This window comes from Brienomyrus brachyistius, chromosome 10 (genome assembly GCF_023856365.1).
Source record: "Brienomyrus brachyistius isolate T26 chromosome 10, BBRACH_0.4, whole genome shotgun sequence".
NCBI classification, from domain to species: domain Eukaryota; kingdom Metazoa; phylum Chordata; class Actinopteri; order Osteoglossiformes; family Mormyridae; genus Brienomyrus; species Brienomyrus brachyistius.
This window is the reverse complement of record NC_064542.1, coordinates 16907839-16925114: the sequence shown is the minus strand read 5'-3', so window position 1 is coordinate 16925114 and position 17276 is coordinate 16907839. Positions and strand designations below refer to the sequence as shown.

Below are 17276 nucleotides of genomic sequence, written 5' to 3'. Positions count from 1 at the left end.
GGTGTGTGGGAGTATTAGTATTAGGGTGTGCACATTTATGCAACCAGCTTATTGTACTTTTTAATTTTTTTACATTTTCCTCCCCAACAGATTTGTTTGTTTTTCAACTGAATTGTACAAGTTACAGGTCACATTAAAGGTGGGAACAGTTTTGAAATGATTTAATGTGATCACAAAAACGTAGCACTTCAACAGGGGTTGTGTACATTTTTCATATCTTCTGTAGGCTAATCATGCATAAAGTGTATAAAAATATGCAGAAATGGGTTCAAAAATTACCAAATAAATTAAGTACAAAAATCTGTTTATTTTTAAATCTGTTTCAAAGTATTATATCATATAATTATTACAGCCTTCATTACCATTATGTCATTATCATAATCAAAACGTTGAACCAACTGAAACGATATACAGAACTGTGCAAAAGTCTTACGGAATCACAGAAAGCATTTAAAGCTATTTATCTGGGCAGGAAGTGCATTTACACTAACAAAAAAAACACAATTTAACATTAGAACGTGAAATTACCAGTAACAAAATAACATAACTAACATGCAAAACTAACAAGAATTTTGTATGTTCTCCAAAACTCACTCATATTTTGATGGACGGCTTAAAGAACCAGTTACCTAACCTCTCCTTAGGGACACCTCAGTCATTTTACGTATTCATTAACTTTCACCATAACAGTAACAGAATCAAAAAATGCTGTGTTGGATGGTTGCTGTAAATACTGGGGTGAATTCAGGAGAGGTTTTGAAATGGTTAAGCTGACACATCTTGACAGATATAATAGCGTAGTTTTACACCAACATTAAGATAATTTAAAAATCATGTTCTTTGACTGCCTTTTTCACAGTCCTGTAGTGCACACTTAAATAATTTGGATATTGAAATCACGAATAACACTGGTTATGGCTTCATCAAGAATTTTCTGATAAAAAAAAACATAAATTATATAAAATTAGGTCGCAGTTAGGGTATGATTCAGGCAAACACTGCATTATGCCATCTGTCTCATTCTCTAAGTCTAACGTCAGAATATAAAACATTGGTGTCTGTCTGTTGCATCCTGGGTCTCGTCTCTGATTTCCTCTTTGGGAAAACGCATTCATTGTAAGTTAGCTGTTGTGGGTCCCGTGTCTGGAAAAAGAACCAGGGAAACATCATTTATTGGCTGGATAATAAGAAAACAAGGCTTCTGCTTTATGTAATGATAATGAAAGTGTTTATAGATTTTTTTCCCCCACATTTGCCTGAATATCACATCACTAGTGCATTTTTATTTGCTTATTTTGTGTTAAACACTATAAGCCTTCTTATTAATGTAAGCCAATAATAATGTCTTTTAATACAGAAACAAACTTCCATTCATGTTATTAATGTAATAATATATTATAACTGGTACTGTACCTCACTGTGTGGCATATTGGAGAACCACTGATGTGTATTTCCTGGGCAAAAGAATATTGATATATTTATTGAGAATTCAGTTGCATTTTATTTTATACTTTAATTAAAATTATATAATTACATTTGGATAGATAATTATATTTTGTAATTTTAAAATGCATAAGGACTTAAAATGCACTTCAAGGACTTACGCTGTATGCTGGTCTTCTGCACATAGATAAGGATGATTATTATTATTACACATACAATGTTGGATATTGCTAAACCAAGAACTAAAGGACTGCTTTGGTGTTCTTGATCAGTACCTGTATAATTAAACAAACAAACAAACAAACAAATTAAGTTGCAGTCATGAAAAACAACCACTGTCTTTTACTCGAATCACGCAAATACATTGGATACTTTGTATAATATGCTTTCTTAGTTTTAACAACTAGGTAAAGGTTTTACATTTTGCATGGTTAAAAATAGTACATTTAGGGAACAGGCTAGTTTGATTTATCTTCATGTATGGTTTTTTATCTATTGCAACAAAAAATTATGTCCAGATTATTGTGATATCAGACTTCACCTTATTTCCTCTTTGTGGTGCTGCGCTGTTTTGGATAATTTTTTAGACAGTTCTTATAGAGTCGGAACTCTTCATTGAATGAAACATATAAGCATATCTAATGTGCCATTAATACAGAGGTTCCCGAGCTGGGTGTGACTTTACCACATTGAAATGTTCAGGTACTTTTGTCAATGGATAAAAACAACACAAATTTGAAGCGATTTATAAGCGGCATCTTTATAAAGCAATAATTGTAGTTGCACATAATTGGATAATTTTCACCTAACTGGATTCAAGCATGTAAATCATGCATCCATCTCACAAACCTTGCAGTCGTACAAGTCTGTCCTGTATACTGTTTTGCCATTACGTCTATGCCGCAGCTGGCTTTAGGCAGGGAAACGCATACCGACATACGGGTAAGTTTTACATTTGATGTGAAAGTAAAGAAGAACACCACAATCAGCAAGTTGGTGCTTTTTCTTTTAGTGTTTTTGAAAAGTTCACTGCCATGGACTGGACTAGAAGAAAAAAGCACAACTCAGTTGGTTTTGACTAGTCTATGTATGTTTTTTTATATTCACATGAAATATAAGATGCATGATATATAAGTGGTTTGAGTCTAAATATTGTTCGCAAAATGATGGTCTGGCATAAAATTTTTGGGAGCCACTGCTTGAATGCGAGACATTAATTTGGAAAATTTAAATATATACATTAATACATTCACCCATCCGATATAGTACAATGGTGCAGGGACAACTATACATAGCTCAACTAAAATTCATGCATTAACTGTCTCAGATAAAATATTGGCTGATATATCACATAATGAAAATACATTTTAATAAAAGTTAGTGTTAAAGTTACCTAACCAAAAATCAACCATCACACAGTACCAATAAATCAACAAAATGATGTTTTTAGTAATCATGAAATACTTAAAGTTGAACATCTAAAGGAATTTATGTGCTATTATTGGAATAAAATAAATCACCTGTTATTTCCAGCTTGGTCCCGTTCCCAAACAGCATCTCCCCACACATGGCCACAGCGCAGTAGTAAGTCCCAGCATCAGAGAGGCTGAGGTTCCCCTTGGGGAGGCTGTAGACGCAGCTCCGTGTAGGAGATCCAGCCTCAGGGCTCTTCTCACACTCATCACTCCTGTTCCCATGGGTGTAAATGACTCCTGGAAGGGATTCTCCTGATCCATGTCTGAACCAGTAAACACTGTGTTCTCCTGCACAGCTCCCAGTCTCTATTATACACTGCAGGCTCACAGAGTCTCCAGGCTGTACTGTGTCAGTTACAGGCTGCAGACTGAAATATCTGTTCATAGTTGCTAGACCTGAAAGAAGAAATTAACACTACTATAACCCGACAATCTACAACAGAAATACTTGACTGACTAATGTGATAATTACTTATCAAATTAAATTATAAGGTTATTTGTTTATTAAATATAACTTTTGCTCAAACTTTGATAAAAAGCTACAGACAGGCTATATAACTGTAATAGATGAAAAATAATCATTTACTCCCACATCTATTCAGCCAACCAATAGAAATATTTAACCTGGTAACAAATGTAATTATGTCTGTGTTTGAATTAGGTCTTCATATACATGACATTAAAACTATGACTGTTTAACATTTATGGATCAGTACCTTCATACTTCAAGAAAATTTTGTTCTCGAAAATGATCTGCTCATAACTTCTTGTGCAGCAGTAATAAAATCCGCCATCTGCGGGCTTTGCATTTGAAATGGTCAGCACCATGCTGGTTGAGTTTTTTTGAATTGCGAAGCGCTTATCCCCTTGGAACTCCCCATACAGCAATGGTTCTTTGCTATGACTGTAGATAGACATTATACTTTGAGGTGACTCTCCTACTGCCTGTTTGAACCAGTAGAAGTAGCTGCTATGTCCAGAAGAAAAGGTACAGTGCAGGGTGATGGTGTCTCCAAGGTGGAAGGTCTTCATGTTTTCAGTCTGGGTGAGCAGGACAAGATTAACCGCTGAAGGCAAAAATAACACAAAAATTATTTGAGCTCTACAGTGAATTAATCATTGAAATGCTAAAGTAAAGCAAGAAGTATCTGCACACATAAAATTAAATATGTTTAATTACTTTATTACAATAAATTCTTGCTCATACAAAATATACTGAGGACATTGAATAAAAGGTCAGAGTTTTATACCTGTTATAAACAGCAGCAGCGCTGAGCAGAGCCTGACCATCCTGATCAAACCTGGTATACAGTAATATTGATCATCTCCTGCCAAAAAAGACTGGGGGGTCAGTACTGACTGTGACTGACAACTGAAGCCATTTCCCACACACTGTGGAGAGCCTGATTGGCTGGTATATGATCACTGCAGAGCGGTAACAGGTTAGATGCCTCGGTATTCGTGTATCAAAATCTCACTATTTAATGGACTTCTGCTCAAGTGTGGAGCCCATTCCTTTAAATTCCAGATATCATTCCAGAATTTCTCCCAGGGATTAATAAAGTCAATTTAATTGGTATATTTTAGTTAAACAGATATTTAGGGAAAATGTATATATAGTTAAAAACACGTGAGCACTGGCTATTTATTTATATCAGGTTTTTGTTTTGTGAAATTGTACTGCCTAGTACTATGTCCCTAAGTTGGGGACCTTTTATTAAAGCGATCAGTGAATAACTACTTTGCACTATAGAAGTCTGTCTCAGTACTGGGAATGACTAACAGCATTGCCGAGCAAATTAGCAACTAACTGCTGATGTAACAACACTTTCCAAAAGTAGAGTCCGCTGCATGTTTGTTTGCGGGATTCACATGACGAGAGATAAATGCTGCTGATTAAGAGAATTGAACGTTTTAGACAACACTAGCTCCATGATTACTTTCTTAGTTCCTTTCACCCTCAAGCTGTGCTGAACATTAAGGAAGAGGGGGGGGGGGGGGGGGGGGTCACTGTCACAAGAACCTGAATCACACTTCTTGTTTGGTTTGATTTCTACCAGCTAGACCATTTGTGTGCATACTGGAGGGCCATACTCAGATTTGGGAGGTCAGTAATAGCAGCTTGAAAGAAAAGGGGAAAGGTGAAGAGAGAAAGGCTATCAACTGGGAGTGCTGGGAATTTAAATGGAAGCCTGTTTTTCCCTTTCAATGCCCCCAAAAGGAAATGCTTCAAATAAAGCATTCAAATCAACCACACCGAAATTCTCATAAAATTTTATATTGTGTTAATATCTTCCACAAACACATTTTTTCTTTGATGAAAATCTTAAATACGGGAAAGATTGACCTATACAAAGAACATGGACTTGTGGTGTTGACTTATTGATTGTTTTGTTTACTTCCTTTAATCTTTGTTAATTCCAGGACTTATTGGTTATGCATGAATATCTTGCATTCTTAAAAAAAAAAAATAGATGGTTGTTTTTCAGTTTATGGTGCCGCTAAATGTAAAATATGTCATTTTTGGTAATTACTTCAAATCATGCAATAAATTCCAAATCTAAATGGAAACCACAAAACAAAAAGAGTAAAAATATACCACGTCTTGGGCCTTGAAAAATGACACTTTTAATATTCAAAAAAGGAAAACAAATGAAACTCAGTGCCCTTGTTTTCAACTCTTGTGCCATTATTATTGCGTCACATAGCACATGCTACCTGCGCGCCCACATGCTTCCATCCATGCCTGACACAGTTGACCTGGCTTGTCCTGTGATCAAAGTGATGTTTTGGAAACTGCATTTTGCACCTTGCTCCAATAAAAAGAATGCAGAGGTGTGAGGCCACAGCACAACAAACAAAAGCAGTGGTATATTGGAAACCAGGCACTTGAAAACAAGCTGATAGAAGCCACAGCCCTAACAAAGTCACAATTGTGATTTACGATCTGCTACTGTCCAGTCCTGTTCTGCTTTTCATGTCAGTTTAAGGGTTGTGTGGGCTTCACTCACTGATGTGTTTGACACAAACACCTTTCACTCAGTCATTTGTCTTGCACAGTGCAAAGGTGAGAGTACGAGTAGAAAATTACTGACCACACTTGCAGGCAACACTGAAGCTCTCACATGTAAGGTTGCGGTTTTGAGTCACCTTTGTTCTATTAGCTTACTGTATATTTTGCTTGTTCTCCCATGTTCTCTCTGGGTGCTTCAGTTTCCTCCTGCAGTCCAGTGACAAGCACGCAGACTCACTGGCATATTTTAATTGCCTTTAATGTATGATTATGATAGCAGCCATGGTGGTACAGTGGTTAGCACTGTTTCCTCACACCTCTGGGACCCGGGTTCAAGTCTCTGCCTGGGTTCTGTGTGTGGAGTTTGCATGTTCTCCCCATGTCATTCTGGGGTTTCATCCAGGTAGTTTCCCCCCCCCACAGTTCAAAAACATGTTAAGGCTAATTAGAGTTACCAAATAGCCCATAGGAGTGTGATTGTGCCCTGTGATAGGTTGGTGCCCCATCCTGGGTTGTTCCCTGCCTTGCACCCATAGACTCCAGCCCCCCCATGACCCTGGATAGGACAAGCAGTTGAAAATGGACGTTATTTAAGGCCATGGCATGGAGTCACTGTTGGTTTTGCTTTGATATACTTAATTATAAAAATACGAAGTGTAATAAAAATACTTACATATGCCCGATATATGCTGGCAATTATTATCAAAAATTAGGATGTTATTCTATGACTTAAGATTGTTATACCCAATTTGACTTTATTACTGTGAGAGAGAATCAAAATATCTGCTATCTGTGGTATTTGTTCATCCTGCCCTCATATTAAGGAGTCCCACCTGTCTCTTGTTTGCTTCTCATTAATCTGTGTATTAATCTCGTTAAGCCCTAGACCTGTGCTTCCTAGATCAAACTTTAGCGTTGTAACCTAGGGGGTATTTTCTGTATGTTGCTTTAATCATCAGATGCCTCATCTTGGATGAGTTAATGCCAGTGAAACTCATCTGGGATAAGTCAGGTTTTCAAACGCAGCTGTGTAGTAGATTAGTCCACCTGGATCCAATCATCCAAGATGACTGCGCGCATACGCCCTGATTGAAAAGCCCATATATATCGAGTCTAGAAAACATGATCAGCATGGGCTGCAACAAAGGGCGGAGTTTTGGTCAACGTCCCGAACTGAGGTCAGCAGTTCACCATCCCCACCATAAACAGTGTTGATGCTGCACCACTTTCCCGCCCGGAGCCGCCGGATGGTGGACCAGAATCTCCTCGAAGCCGTCCGGAAGTCGTTCTCCATAGTCTTGCCAAACTCCTCCCATACCCGAGTTTTTGCCTCAGCAACCGCCGAAGCCGCGTTAAGCTTGGCCCGCTGGTGCTCATCAGCATGCCTCCAGCATTTGCCTCGTATCCATCAACATGGAGCTGGTGCTATTGGTGCTTTTGGGGTTTTTGCTTGCTGCTTTTTGAGAAATAGCCCATGTTTCCATCAATTTAAAAAAACAATGGAAGAGAAAAGTTATGTAGGTGGAAGTGAAAGTACAGTAAAAGTTAATCTGTATGTCGTTTTTAAAATTTATTTTCAACTGTTTTGGATTTTAGGTTTTAATATGCTGCTGAACCTAAAAAAATGTTTTCAGAGTATGATTTGTTGCACCCTGTCTCTATTGCCTGAATCCACTTTTGTCTCTGTAAAGGCTCCCCCATCTGTTTGGTTGAGTTTGTTCTCATTGGTTGTTTCGCCGCTCTCCCTTTAAGGATCACCCAATAAGAGTCTGGGTAAAACCTGAGCATTGTAACCTGCCTCATGCTCTCTTCGCCGCTCAACCTTCACAGCATTTTATTTATTTGACCTGCAACATAATTATATTTTATTATTAAATCGATCTTGTGTTTTCTACAGAATTAAAAAACAATGTAACGTTGCATAATTTATGTGAATTATAGAAGTATTTTAGTGCAAATTAATATTTAACATATATTAAACACCACATTACTTTATTTATTCGACCTGCGACATATTTATACTTTGTCATTAAATCTTACCAGCAGATCTTTTGTTTTCCGCAGAATAAAAATGATGTAATGTTATTACGTTAATAAGCTGGCAAGTTGTTTTACTGCCAGGACCAGCGATATTAGAATGAACTATAGTTTGACCTGCCGATAGCCACTTATCTAAAGAGGTGAACCATGTTGAACTGGAGAAGTGGTCCAGTAGATATGGTTCCTTCCTCTTTATGGAATTCAGACGTATGAAGGCCATACAGAGATTCCAGGAGCCATGCTTCTTTATGAGCATGACTGCTGGCACAGTCCACAGGCGTCTTGATGCTCCTGCCACTATTTCCTGGATTTTCTGCTTCGCTGCCTGATACTTCATGAGGGCTAAATGATAAGCGATACATGGTGAAAGCATCTCCAGTGTTGATCTAGTGCTGGACAGGTGTTGTGGGTTTGCGCTCTTCATCTCGGGCTGTGAAGATGTCCAACTAGAAGCGTACTTAGTCAACGCCACTGTCGTGCCATCAGGCCCATACTGCTCTGCTTCACAATTTGCAAACCATCTCTCATGAGGGTCCTGGCATCACACTGCTGCTCAGGTACTGCATCAGGAGGGTTTTTTGAATCTCTGGTGTAGGGTCAAATTTTGTAAAAAATTTTATGGAAGTTTGTATTTCAGTTTACAGATCACAGTTCAGTGAATTTAAGTTTCCACAGTCTGGAAACTACTAATAACTGGTTCCTCAAATAGTAAGAAAACAAATCTTGGCCAGAGAAAATAAATGATCAGGTGGCGCCCTCTACTGTACGGCAGGGCTGGGGAGACAAACCCCTTGATAGGAAAACATAGAACAGGATAGAACACCGAACAGACTTTAATGTAGGACAAGTCTGGTAGCATAAGACAAACTATGAGAAAATTAGAGATGGCAAGGGGGGGACAATAGGACATGTACTAGGACAGGGCACCAGATGAGTGACAACACAGGTTACGGGACATATGCCAGGCTTGGGCAGGTTTAGGGACAGTAAGGGGAAGGAACACCCAACACCAGGCACCGCATGACAGGGCAAACAGGTGGAGGAACAGCCAGAATAAAAACACGACAGAGGACCACAGGTCAGGATGGAACCAACGCAGGACAGGGATATGGGGGACAGACTGAGGTATAAAAAAGGGCTACAGGGAACATCTCGTGAACCTTCTGGGCCCTGGAAAGTCAAGCATCAAACCTGGGCTGGGAGTCTTTCAGGGCCTGTATATGGGCGAGGTGGAGAACGTTGGACCCGAGGGCTTTGGAGGGCTGGTGAGACTGGAGGGCACCAAGGGGTCCATGGTGCCGTGATCGAATAACACTGGAACATATTTAGCACTTGTCCTTACAGCCATATCAGTATTAAACTTGTGCTAAACATCAGATTCAGACAAAACTTTTTTTGGTTATATGACTTAAAAATTCTATTTAAAAAGCAACAAAAGCAATTGCATTTTTGTAAGTGTCATATGCTACAAAAAAGCAATTACCCATCCATCCATATTCTGTAACACAATTACCCATATTTCTGAATCTTTTAATGAGTTTTTGTGAATTTTTTTGTGAGCCACTTGCAAAATTCAGTTTTACCAGAAGTTAAGGTAATGTTAATTGCTCTGCACAAAATTCAAAAACTATATTTCACTGTAACATTTAGGTTTATTGAATGACTCTCATGTTCATGAGAATGAGCAAATATAAGCATAGTAAATTACCGGCATAATTTCATTTTCAGAATGAATGGATTCTGTGGATTTAAAATAGGTTCACAACGTAAATTAGAGTCCATGTTCCATGTTTTGCTTGCTGCCAAAAATCATTGAGGACGTAACTCCTATTTCTTGCTTTATGAATCGTTTAGACTTGGTCATGCCTTTTTTGGGTTATGCACAGTGGATGTGACCACACTGATCAGGAGGGAATATGTGTGACTGAAAAACATATAACTTTTTAAGCGCTTTTTTGATTTGTGTGCATGATGGGAAAATAGACCATATGTGAACATATTCTTTGATTTCAAGCATTCATCGGTTTTTAACCTTAAATGCACCATAAAAGGCAGAGAATATTAGTAGGACACAAAGGAGAACTCCACTTCTTATAATGGAGAGCCAGACCAAAAGAGTCTTCTCTGCGAACCAGTCAGATCCTGAAGATAAAACAAATTACACACACAAGTTACACACAAAAAGCATACCGTAAGTGTGTATGAATAGAGTTTCCTAAGATACATTATATGTTGATTCTATATTGGATAAATGGAATAAAAATTGGTTGGATGAATGCATGGTTGGATGGATAACAATTATAATGTAGGAGTGGGGGGGAGGGTCCCAGTCCCCAAGCACCTGTCCCTTTTGCCTGAATGATCAAAGTGCCCCCCTTTTTTCATTTATGTAGGGGAGCACCTATCACAATCCTATTATAATCTGTCTAATTTGAATACCTGTAAACAACCACACCTTCTATATTTAATAAGGTTCCATTCCCAAAGAGGATCTCCCCACACATGGCCACAGCGCAGTAGTAAGTCCCAGCATCAGAGAGGCTGAGGTTCCCCTTGGGGAGGCTGTAGACGCAGCTCCGTGTAGGAGATCCAGCCTCAGGGCTCTTCTCACACTCATCACTCCCGTTCCCATGGGTGTAAATGACTCCTGGAAGGGATTCTCCTGATCCATGTCTGAACCAGTAAACACTGTGTTCTCCTGCGCAGCTCCCAGTCTCTATTGTACACTGCAGGTTCACAGAGTCTCCAGGCTGCACTGTGTCAGGCACAGGCTGCTGTACCACAGTCCTGCTGTCAGATGTCTTATCTGAAAAAGAAGCTTACAGTGAGATTTTGATTTCTATGCTGCTATATTATATTATATTACCTGTTACCTAAAGATGCAGTACTGCAGTTTGGTCCTGTGTTCATATATTGTACAGTCTATAATACAAATTAATCACTGCATTCAGAAATAATATCACTTAAATAATTAATAAATAATTAATAACAAAATTAAGAATATCACGTTTGAATAACACCTACAGTACTCTGCTAAAGTCTTAGGTCGACAAGGAGAATTATGCTTAATTTAAATGTTTAAATGTTAAATATTGGTGTAAGCTATTATTTTATGTATTTACAAAGTGTCATCTTAATGAGCCATTTCAAAAGTCAGCCTGGTACTTGTGGGAACCATACAATATGCACATGTATTTTATTGACTTGTCAACTAGCATGCCATGTTAGGCTAATTAATACTTTAATCCAAGTATTTCACTAAGTAAGTTAATTAAGTAAGTGGTAATCTGGTGGTAAAATTTTATGAAAACACGAAATGACAGGGGTGGTCCGGAGGAGAGTTCTGGGAACTGAAAATTGTACTTCTAGCCATCCAAGAAGATATCAATAACTTTTTCGAGAACATAAAAAAATCATTCCTTTTTATTGTGTTACTGTAAAATTTATAGATATTTTAACGTCAAATTGTGTTTTTTCCCTGAACAAATACACACGTATTACCCGGATAAATAGTCTTAAACATTTTCTTTGATTGCCTAAGACTTTTGCGCGGTACTGGACAACGATATATGATATTGTAGAGTATAGGTTTACAGCAATAGTCTATTATCTGCTTTACTGAAAAACGAAGAGTCCTACTTACCTGTCAGCATGATAAAGGTTCCATTTCCAAATGTAATTTCATAATAGAACACAGCAGCACAGTAATACACTGCAGAATCTGATGGCTCCAATCTGGAAATGGTCAGGTTAAAACTTCCATCTATCTTCTGTACACTAAGACGTTTAATTTTTTTAAATGCTTCAGACAATTCACCATCCGCTAAGTAATAGGCTTTCGCCATGAGCTGGGGCTTCTGGCCAACGGGTTGCTTGAACCATGCAACAAAGGACAGTTCTTCCTTTGGACATGTGCATGTCAGAGTCACAGTGTCTCCTGTCCGGACCCTCATCAGGAGACTGGATTGATTAACATACACAGCCAGTGTGGTGTCTGGAAAAACAACATGCGCTCACATTATTAGCCTTGGTAGAATGGACCAAGAAAAAAAATCATCTAATACAATTATTTCCTCTATCAGTTTATTTGAACCAAGCGAACGGCCAGATGAACTGAAAAGTAAAGAGTATGAAGCAAATAAAATGTTTTATGGACTATTTATGCAATTGTGTAAATGTCAGTAAAATTTTACCAATACATTTTGTTCTACATATATTTTCTTCTAAAATTAACGTTTTTGTACATTTAATAAATTGCACTTTTAGCATTTTTACTTACAGGCATAATAGAAGACCACGAGGAAAGCACACGGTCTTGTTATGCACATGACTTCTTTCTTCGATAAACTGTAACAAAAAAGAGAACGACGAGGAACCGAGGAACCGTATTAGAACCACTGTATGAAAAAAATATCTATATGAGGGAACTAGTTTACACACTCTCTGAATACACAACAATAATGAGCAACAAACATTCTGTGGTCATCTCATACTTACATTTTAGAAAGGAGGGACTGGGGGCCTGAAGGGAGGGACTGATGTTTTCATGTTGAATTCAAGAGGAAGGGTACATCTGTCCTATCTGTCTTTGTTCTTCATCTTTTTGCTGTGATTATTATATTTTCCTATTATACTGTAATCAGCTTCTCCCTAATCCACATGTTGTGAATCTATTGGCTGTTTCATTACTAGCTGAATCTTCTGCATGTAGCTTCTTAGAGAGCCCATGATGCATTTGGGGTATAACACTGGCTGCCAGTCATGTGCAAAAGATGGCTGGGCACTTCAGAACATTATCAAAATAATGACCCAGAAAACCCTAAAGATGTCCTGTGATTTGTTTTTGTGTGCTATGTTTTGAAAATGATGATTTTACATTGCTACATGATACCTATCGCCATCTGAGTGATGAGAGTATGAAAATTTATTAGGTTTTTAACTCAGTGACACCACATCCATAATGTTTGTATTGTCTCATTTTTACATTCATAATTTGTGTTTGAATATGTGATAGGTGGATAGAATATGTGTATGGATGTTTCCGACCTGATAGTATCTCTTGGCAGCTGGCTAAGTTGCTCACACAAAAGCTTATCCCCTGCGATAGGGGTGGTTCTATATAATCGGTGCTATTTGTGTTTGACAAAGATTACAACAAAGTACATCAAAACTATGTTGATATGATGCGACATAGTAATGTTTACACTTTATGTAAAAATACTTATTTCCCACCTTGATGTCAAAATCTGTGTTATTTTGCATTATTTTGTGAAAAGTCACACTAATTTAACCCTGTCACAGTCATATTGTAATTCAAATATTTATGTTTACAATAGGTTTCTGATCACATACTGGTATGATCTCTCAGTTTTGATGTCCTTGTAAATAATCATGCATTATGATTAAATTTAAAAAAGAAACACTGTAAAGCACCACCCATTGCCAGTTATGATGAAATAATTTGACAAATCGTGTAATTTTAATAAATTTTTTCTCAACTTATTTTTCCAGATTTAGTGCACATAATTAAACACATGTTGATGTTATGTTTTGCTTATTTAATATAAAAATGCAGAAAATGTATCATAAAACAGGGTTGAATGAGCAAATGTCAATTTTTTCTGCTATAAGCATAAATAATATTAGTATGCACATATACATGCTCACTCACTCACACACACAGATTAGGTGTCTGTCTGGAACTCTTTGTATGTCTGCACGCATATCCCTCATCCCAACCTTAACCTCTATCCAGCCCTCAGCTTAACCATAAGTAACCAAACAAAAGACTTATGACATTTTTACTTTTTTGATTGCATTCACAGATATTTTTTTTTTAAATAAAATTTAGGTTATCCAAATGGAAACCTGCAAAATGTCCCCAAAAGTAAGGAAGTTTTAAGTTTACCATACTTTGGAGACATTTTGGTCCCCAAATGTGATCTACGCAAATCCACATATGCACAGACATCTCCTAATAACTGATTTGTTTATGATACTTTTGGTGAATTAAAGTGAAATGGACTGTGGAAAAAGTCATAATCTGTCCAAATTCTTTAGACATTGAGGTGCATGCTTGTGGACTCTTTTCTTCAGCTCATCACACAGGTATTCAATGGGGTTTTTGGGGCACAGTATACGTGGTATTGCTATATGTGGGCATGTTTTGGTTTTCCCTTGCTGGAGTAAGTACAAAAATGAGAAGGAAAAAATCAACAGCTAAATGTGTGGTTTTTTTACTCAAAAAACTTGTCAAAATGTAAAACCAACGAAAGAGGTGATATCCTTCCCATCAAGATGCATGTGCCCTTTTGTGCTTTGACCACAGGCTACATCTCAACATAACGTCGAGCATTTATTGACGGGCTTTAACTAGGTCACTAAGGATATGTAGGACAGAGGAGGGGCAAAAATGCAAAGTTTGCTGGTCTCCAGTCTGCGGTGGAAGCTGTGTGTCGGCACTTGAACATGGTGGGCTTGATTTAGGACAGACAGTGTGGCCACATCCGAAAACTGCAACCTACAATGAGGACGCTGGTTAAGTATGAACAAGAGTAGCTGAACACAAGTGCTGCTCAGAACTGATTGGTTGCATGAATGTGTGATTAGACATTAGTATATGATGCCATGTCTTGAATGTCATGTATGTAATGTATCATCATCATCATCATCATGAAACATACATGTATAAAATAGATTTGAAATGTTTTAGCTAAATAGGATATATCAGAAGAGGCGGCATGGTGGTGCAGTGGTTAGCACTGTTGCCTCACACCTCTGGGACCCGGGTTCGTGTCTCCGCCTGGGTCACATGTGTGCGGAGTTTGCATGTTCTCCCCATGTCGTCGTGGAGTTTCCTCCGGGTACTCCGGTTTCCCCCCACAATCCAAAAACATGCTGAGGCTAATTGGAGTTGCTAAATTGCCCGTAGGTGTGCATGTGTCAGTGACTGGTGTGTGAGTCTGCCCTGCGATGGGCTGGCCCCCCATCCTGGGTTGTTCCCTGCCTCGTGCCCAATGCTTCCGGGATAGGCTCCGGACCCCCCGCAACCCAGTTGGATAAACGGTTTGGAAAATGGATGGATGGATGGATATATCAGAGAAAAACAATTATCAAAATTTTTTTTATCATATTTCTGTAAGATTTAAAGTTTCAGTGCTTATTTAACAAAATAAAAACTAAAGAAGCACAAAAGGATGGTCTTGCTGAAATAATGTCTTTTTATTAGTCGGCTGGTTTTAGATGAACACGAGACTTCGTGTTTGAGTAATGAGTCCTTATGTAATTCTGACGTTAGGGTGGAGTTTGCTTTTTATGGTTTTTCTGATCTTTAGCACCACCTGCTGATTTCTCAATTCGTTGGGCACATTTCATGAAACACTTAACATTCTCACAAACATAAGTGCATTTATACTGATAAAAGAAATTAAGCTATGGTTCCAGCATGCAAAGCAGGAAATCAAGAATAATTCTGAAAGGTATTCATGAGGAGAAGTCAAAGAATCATGGAATGGAAATTTTGTCTCTCTGCTGGGAAAAGCATTGATCGCCACCAACTATTCTTGGATGGTTGGGAGAAGTTGCTCTCGGAGGATGTTTTGGTACCATTCTTTATTCATGGCTGGGTTCTTGGGCAAACTTGTGAGTGAGCCCATTCCCTTGACTGAGAAGCAACCTCACACATCCGTGGTCTTAGGATACTTCACTGTTGGCATGACACAGGACTGATGGTAGTGCTCACCTTTTCTTCTCCGGACAATCTTTTTTCCAGATACCCCAAACAATTGGTTCAATGACTTTACCCCAGTCCTAAGCAGTCCAATCCCGGTAGTTTTTGCAGGATATCAGTCTTTCCCTGATATGGGGAGAAGTGGCTTTTTCTGGTCTTCCTCCAAAAGTCTTCTCCTCACTGTGCGTGCAGACACACTCACCCCTGCCTACTGCTATTCCTGAGCGAGCTCTGCACTGGTGGTGCCCCGATCCCGCAGCTGAATTAACTTTAGGAGACAGACCTGGTGCTTGCTGGACTTTCTTGGGTATCCTGAAGCCTTCTTCACAACAACTGAACCTCTCCCCTTGTAGTTCTTGATGATCCGATACATGGTTGATTTAGAAAGGGATTATCAGGAATAACAATGATTTCAAGCAGCACCCTGCTTTTAAAGCATATAGTCTGCTATTCTAACTCAATCAGCATGACAGAATTATCTCCAGTCGTGTCCTATAACTCAGAGCTAGAAAGGTTTTCAGAACTCTGAGCTACTGCTGAGTTCTCCCAAAACAAGCTTGTTGGGTTGAATGGCCTATTCTTGTTTGTAAAATGTTCCACTTATGGCCTCGAGCCCTTGTATTTGAACTAATATTAAAGTAAATATTCTTGTGAACAGCATCCAGACCTGTTAGAATCTTCTATACCTGGATCATGTCTTATATATCTTGACCATGGGGTCTTACCAAGGAATTACGTAGACTTAGCATCACCATTGACTTAATATCCACACACCTAGAGATAAAAAAGGCCAGTAGGATGTTGGGTTAATTGGCCTTTTTTTAAATTTTTTCTCCACTCTGATGAGAGTGAGGCATGGAAGCATCAACATACACACCAAGATGTTTCTTTTAGTCAGCTTCTGTTATTTCAGTGGAACCCATAAAATACTTGTGCTTTGTATTTCTGCTCCCTGCATGGATTACCTTACATTTGCTACAATCTGCCAGGTATCAGCTCAATCACTACTTAAATCAAGATCCCGCTGTAGCCTCTGTGCTGCTAGTTCAGCATTCGCTACATGACCCACTTTGGTGTCATCTGCAAATTTAACCAATTTAATGTATACACTGGTGTCAATATCATTTATGTAAATTAGCAATGACAGTGGTCCTACAATCGAACCCTAGAGTACCCCACTGTGAGTTGTTAAAATCTCATCTAGCTCTGATTTAAAGAAGTGCTTTGTCAAATTCATTTTAAAATGTTCTCCCGCTAGTTTTCTTTAAAACTATAGGATAAATGCCATCGTGGCCTTGAGATTTATTTATTTTCAGCTTGGCTGGGTTTTGCAGCATGCCAGCCTCAGTTATACATATAGTGTATTGGTCAAAGATGAAGCTGGATTAGGAATTAGCATCAGTATGTTACTCCTGTCTTCTACAGTGAATATCCATGCAAAGCAATAATTAAAGTCGTCATCAATCTTGATTTAATTTTCAATTACAAAGATCTTTACTACTCAGCAGATTAGTCACTTCATTTTAGAATGTAATCCTTAGTCTCTAATGCATAAGTGCAAACAACAGTCAGGACC

General features: G+C 38.3%; 1 protein-coding gene across 1 annotated transcript; it reads right to left on the bottom strand.

Annotated features, from left to right (window-relative positions):
- Window positions 1-321: 321 nt before the first annotated feature.
- Window positions 322-12304, bottom strand: LOC125750189 (uncharacterized). The gene is made up of 10 exons (XM_049027615.1): window positions 12251-12304; window positions 11615-11965; window positions 10427-10777; window positions 10004-10113; window positions 4169-4310; window positions 3635-3985; window positions 2964-3314; window positions 1605-1718; window positions 1414-1454; window positions 322-1143 (listed from the first exon to the last, which is right to left on the bottom strand). The coding sequence occupies exons 1-10, from the start codon at window positions 12297-12299 to the stop codon at window positions 1018-1020; spliced, it is 1986 nt and encodes a 661-aa protein (XP_048883572.1). The 5' UTR covers window positions 12300-12304; the 3' UTR covers window positions 322-1017.
- Window positions 12305-17276: the final 4972 nt, after the last annotated feature.

Bases quoted from the DNA above. Each gene is read 5' to 3' on its own strand.
- LOC125750189 (XM_049027615.1), bottom strand. From the start codon at position 12,299: ATGTGCATAACAAGACCGTGTGCTTTCCTCGTGGTCTTCTATTATGCC. The intron at 11,966-12,250 runs GTAAGTAAAAAT...TTGTTTTTCCAG, and splicing joins CGTGGTCTTCTATTATGCCT to ACACCACACTGGCTGTGTAT. The intron at 1,144-1,413 runs GTACAGTACCAG...TTCTTTTTCCAG, and splicing joins CCAATATGCCACACAGTGAG to ACACGGGACCCACAACAGCT.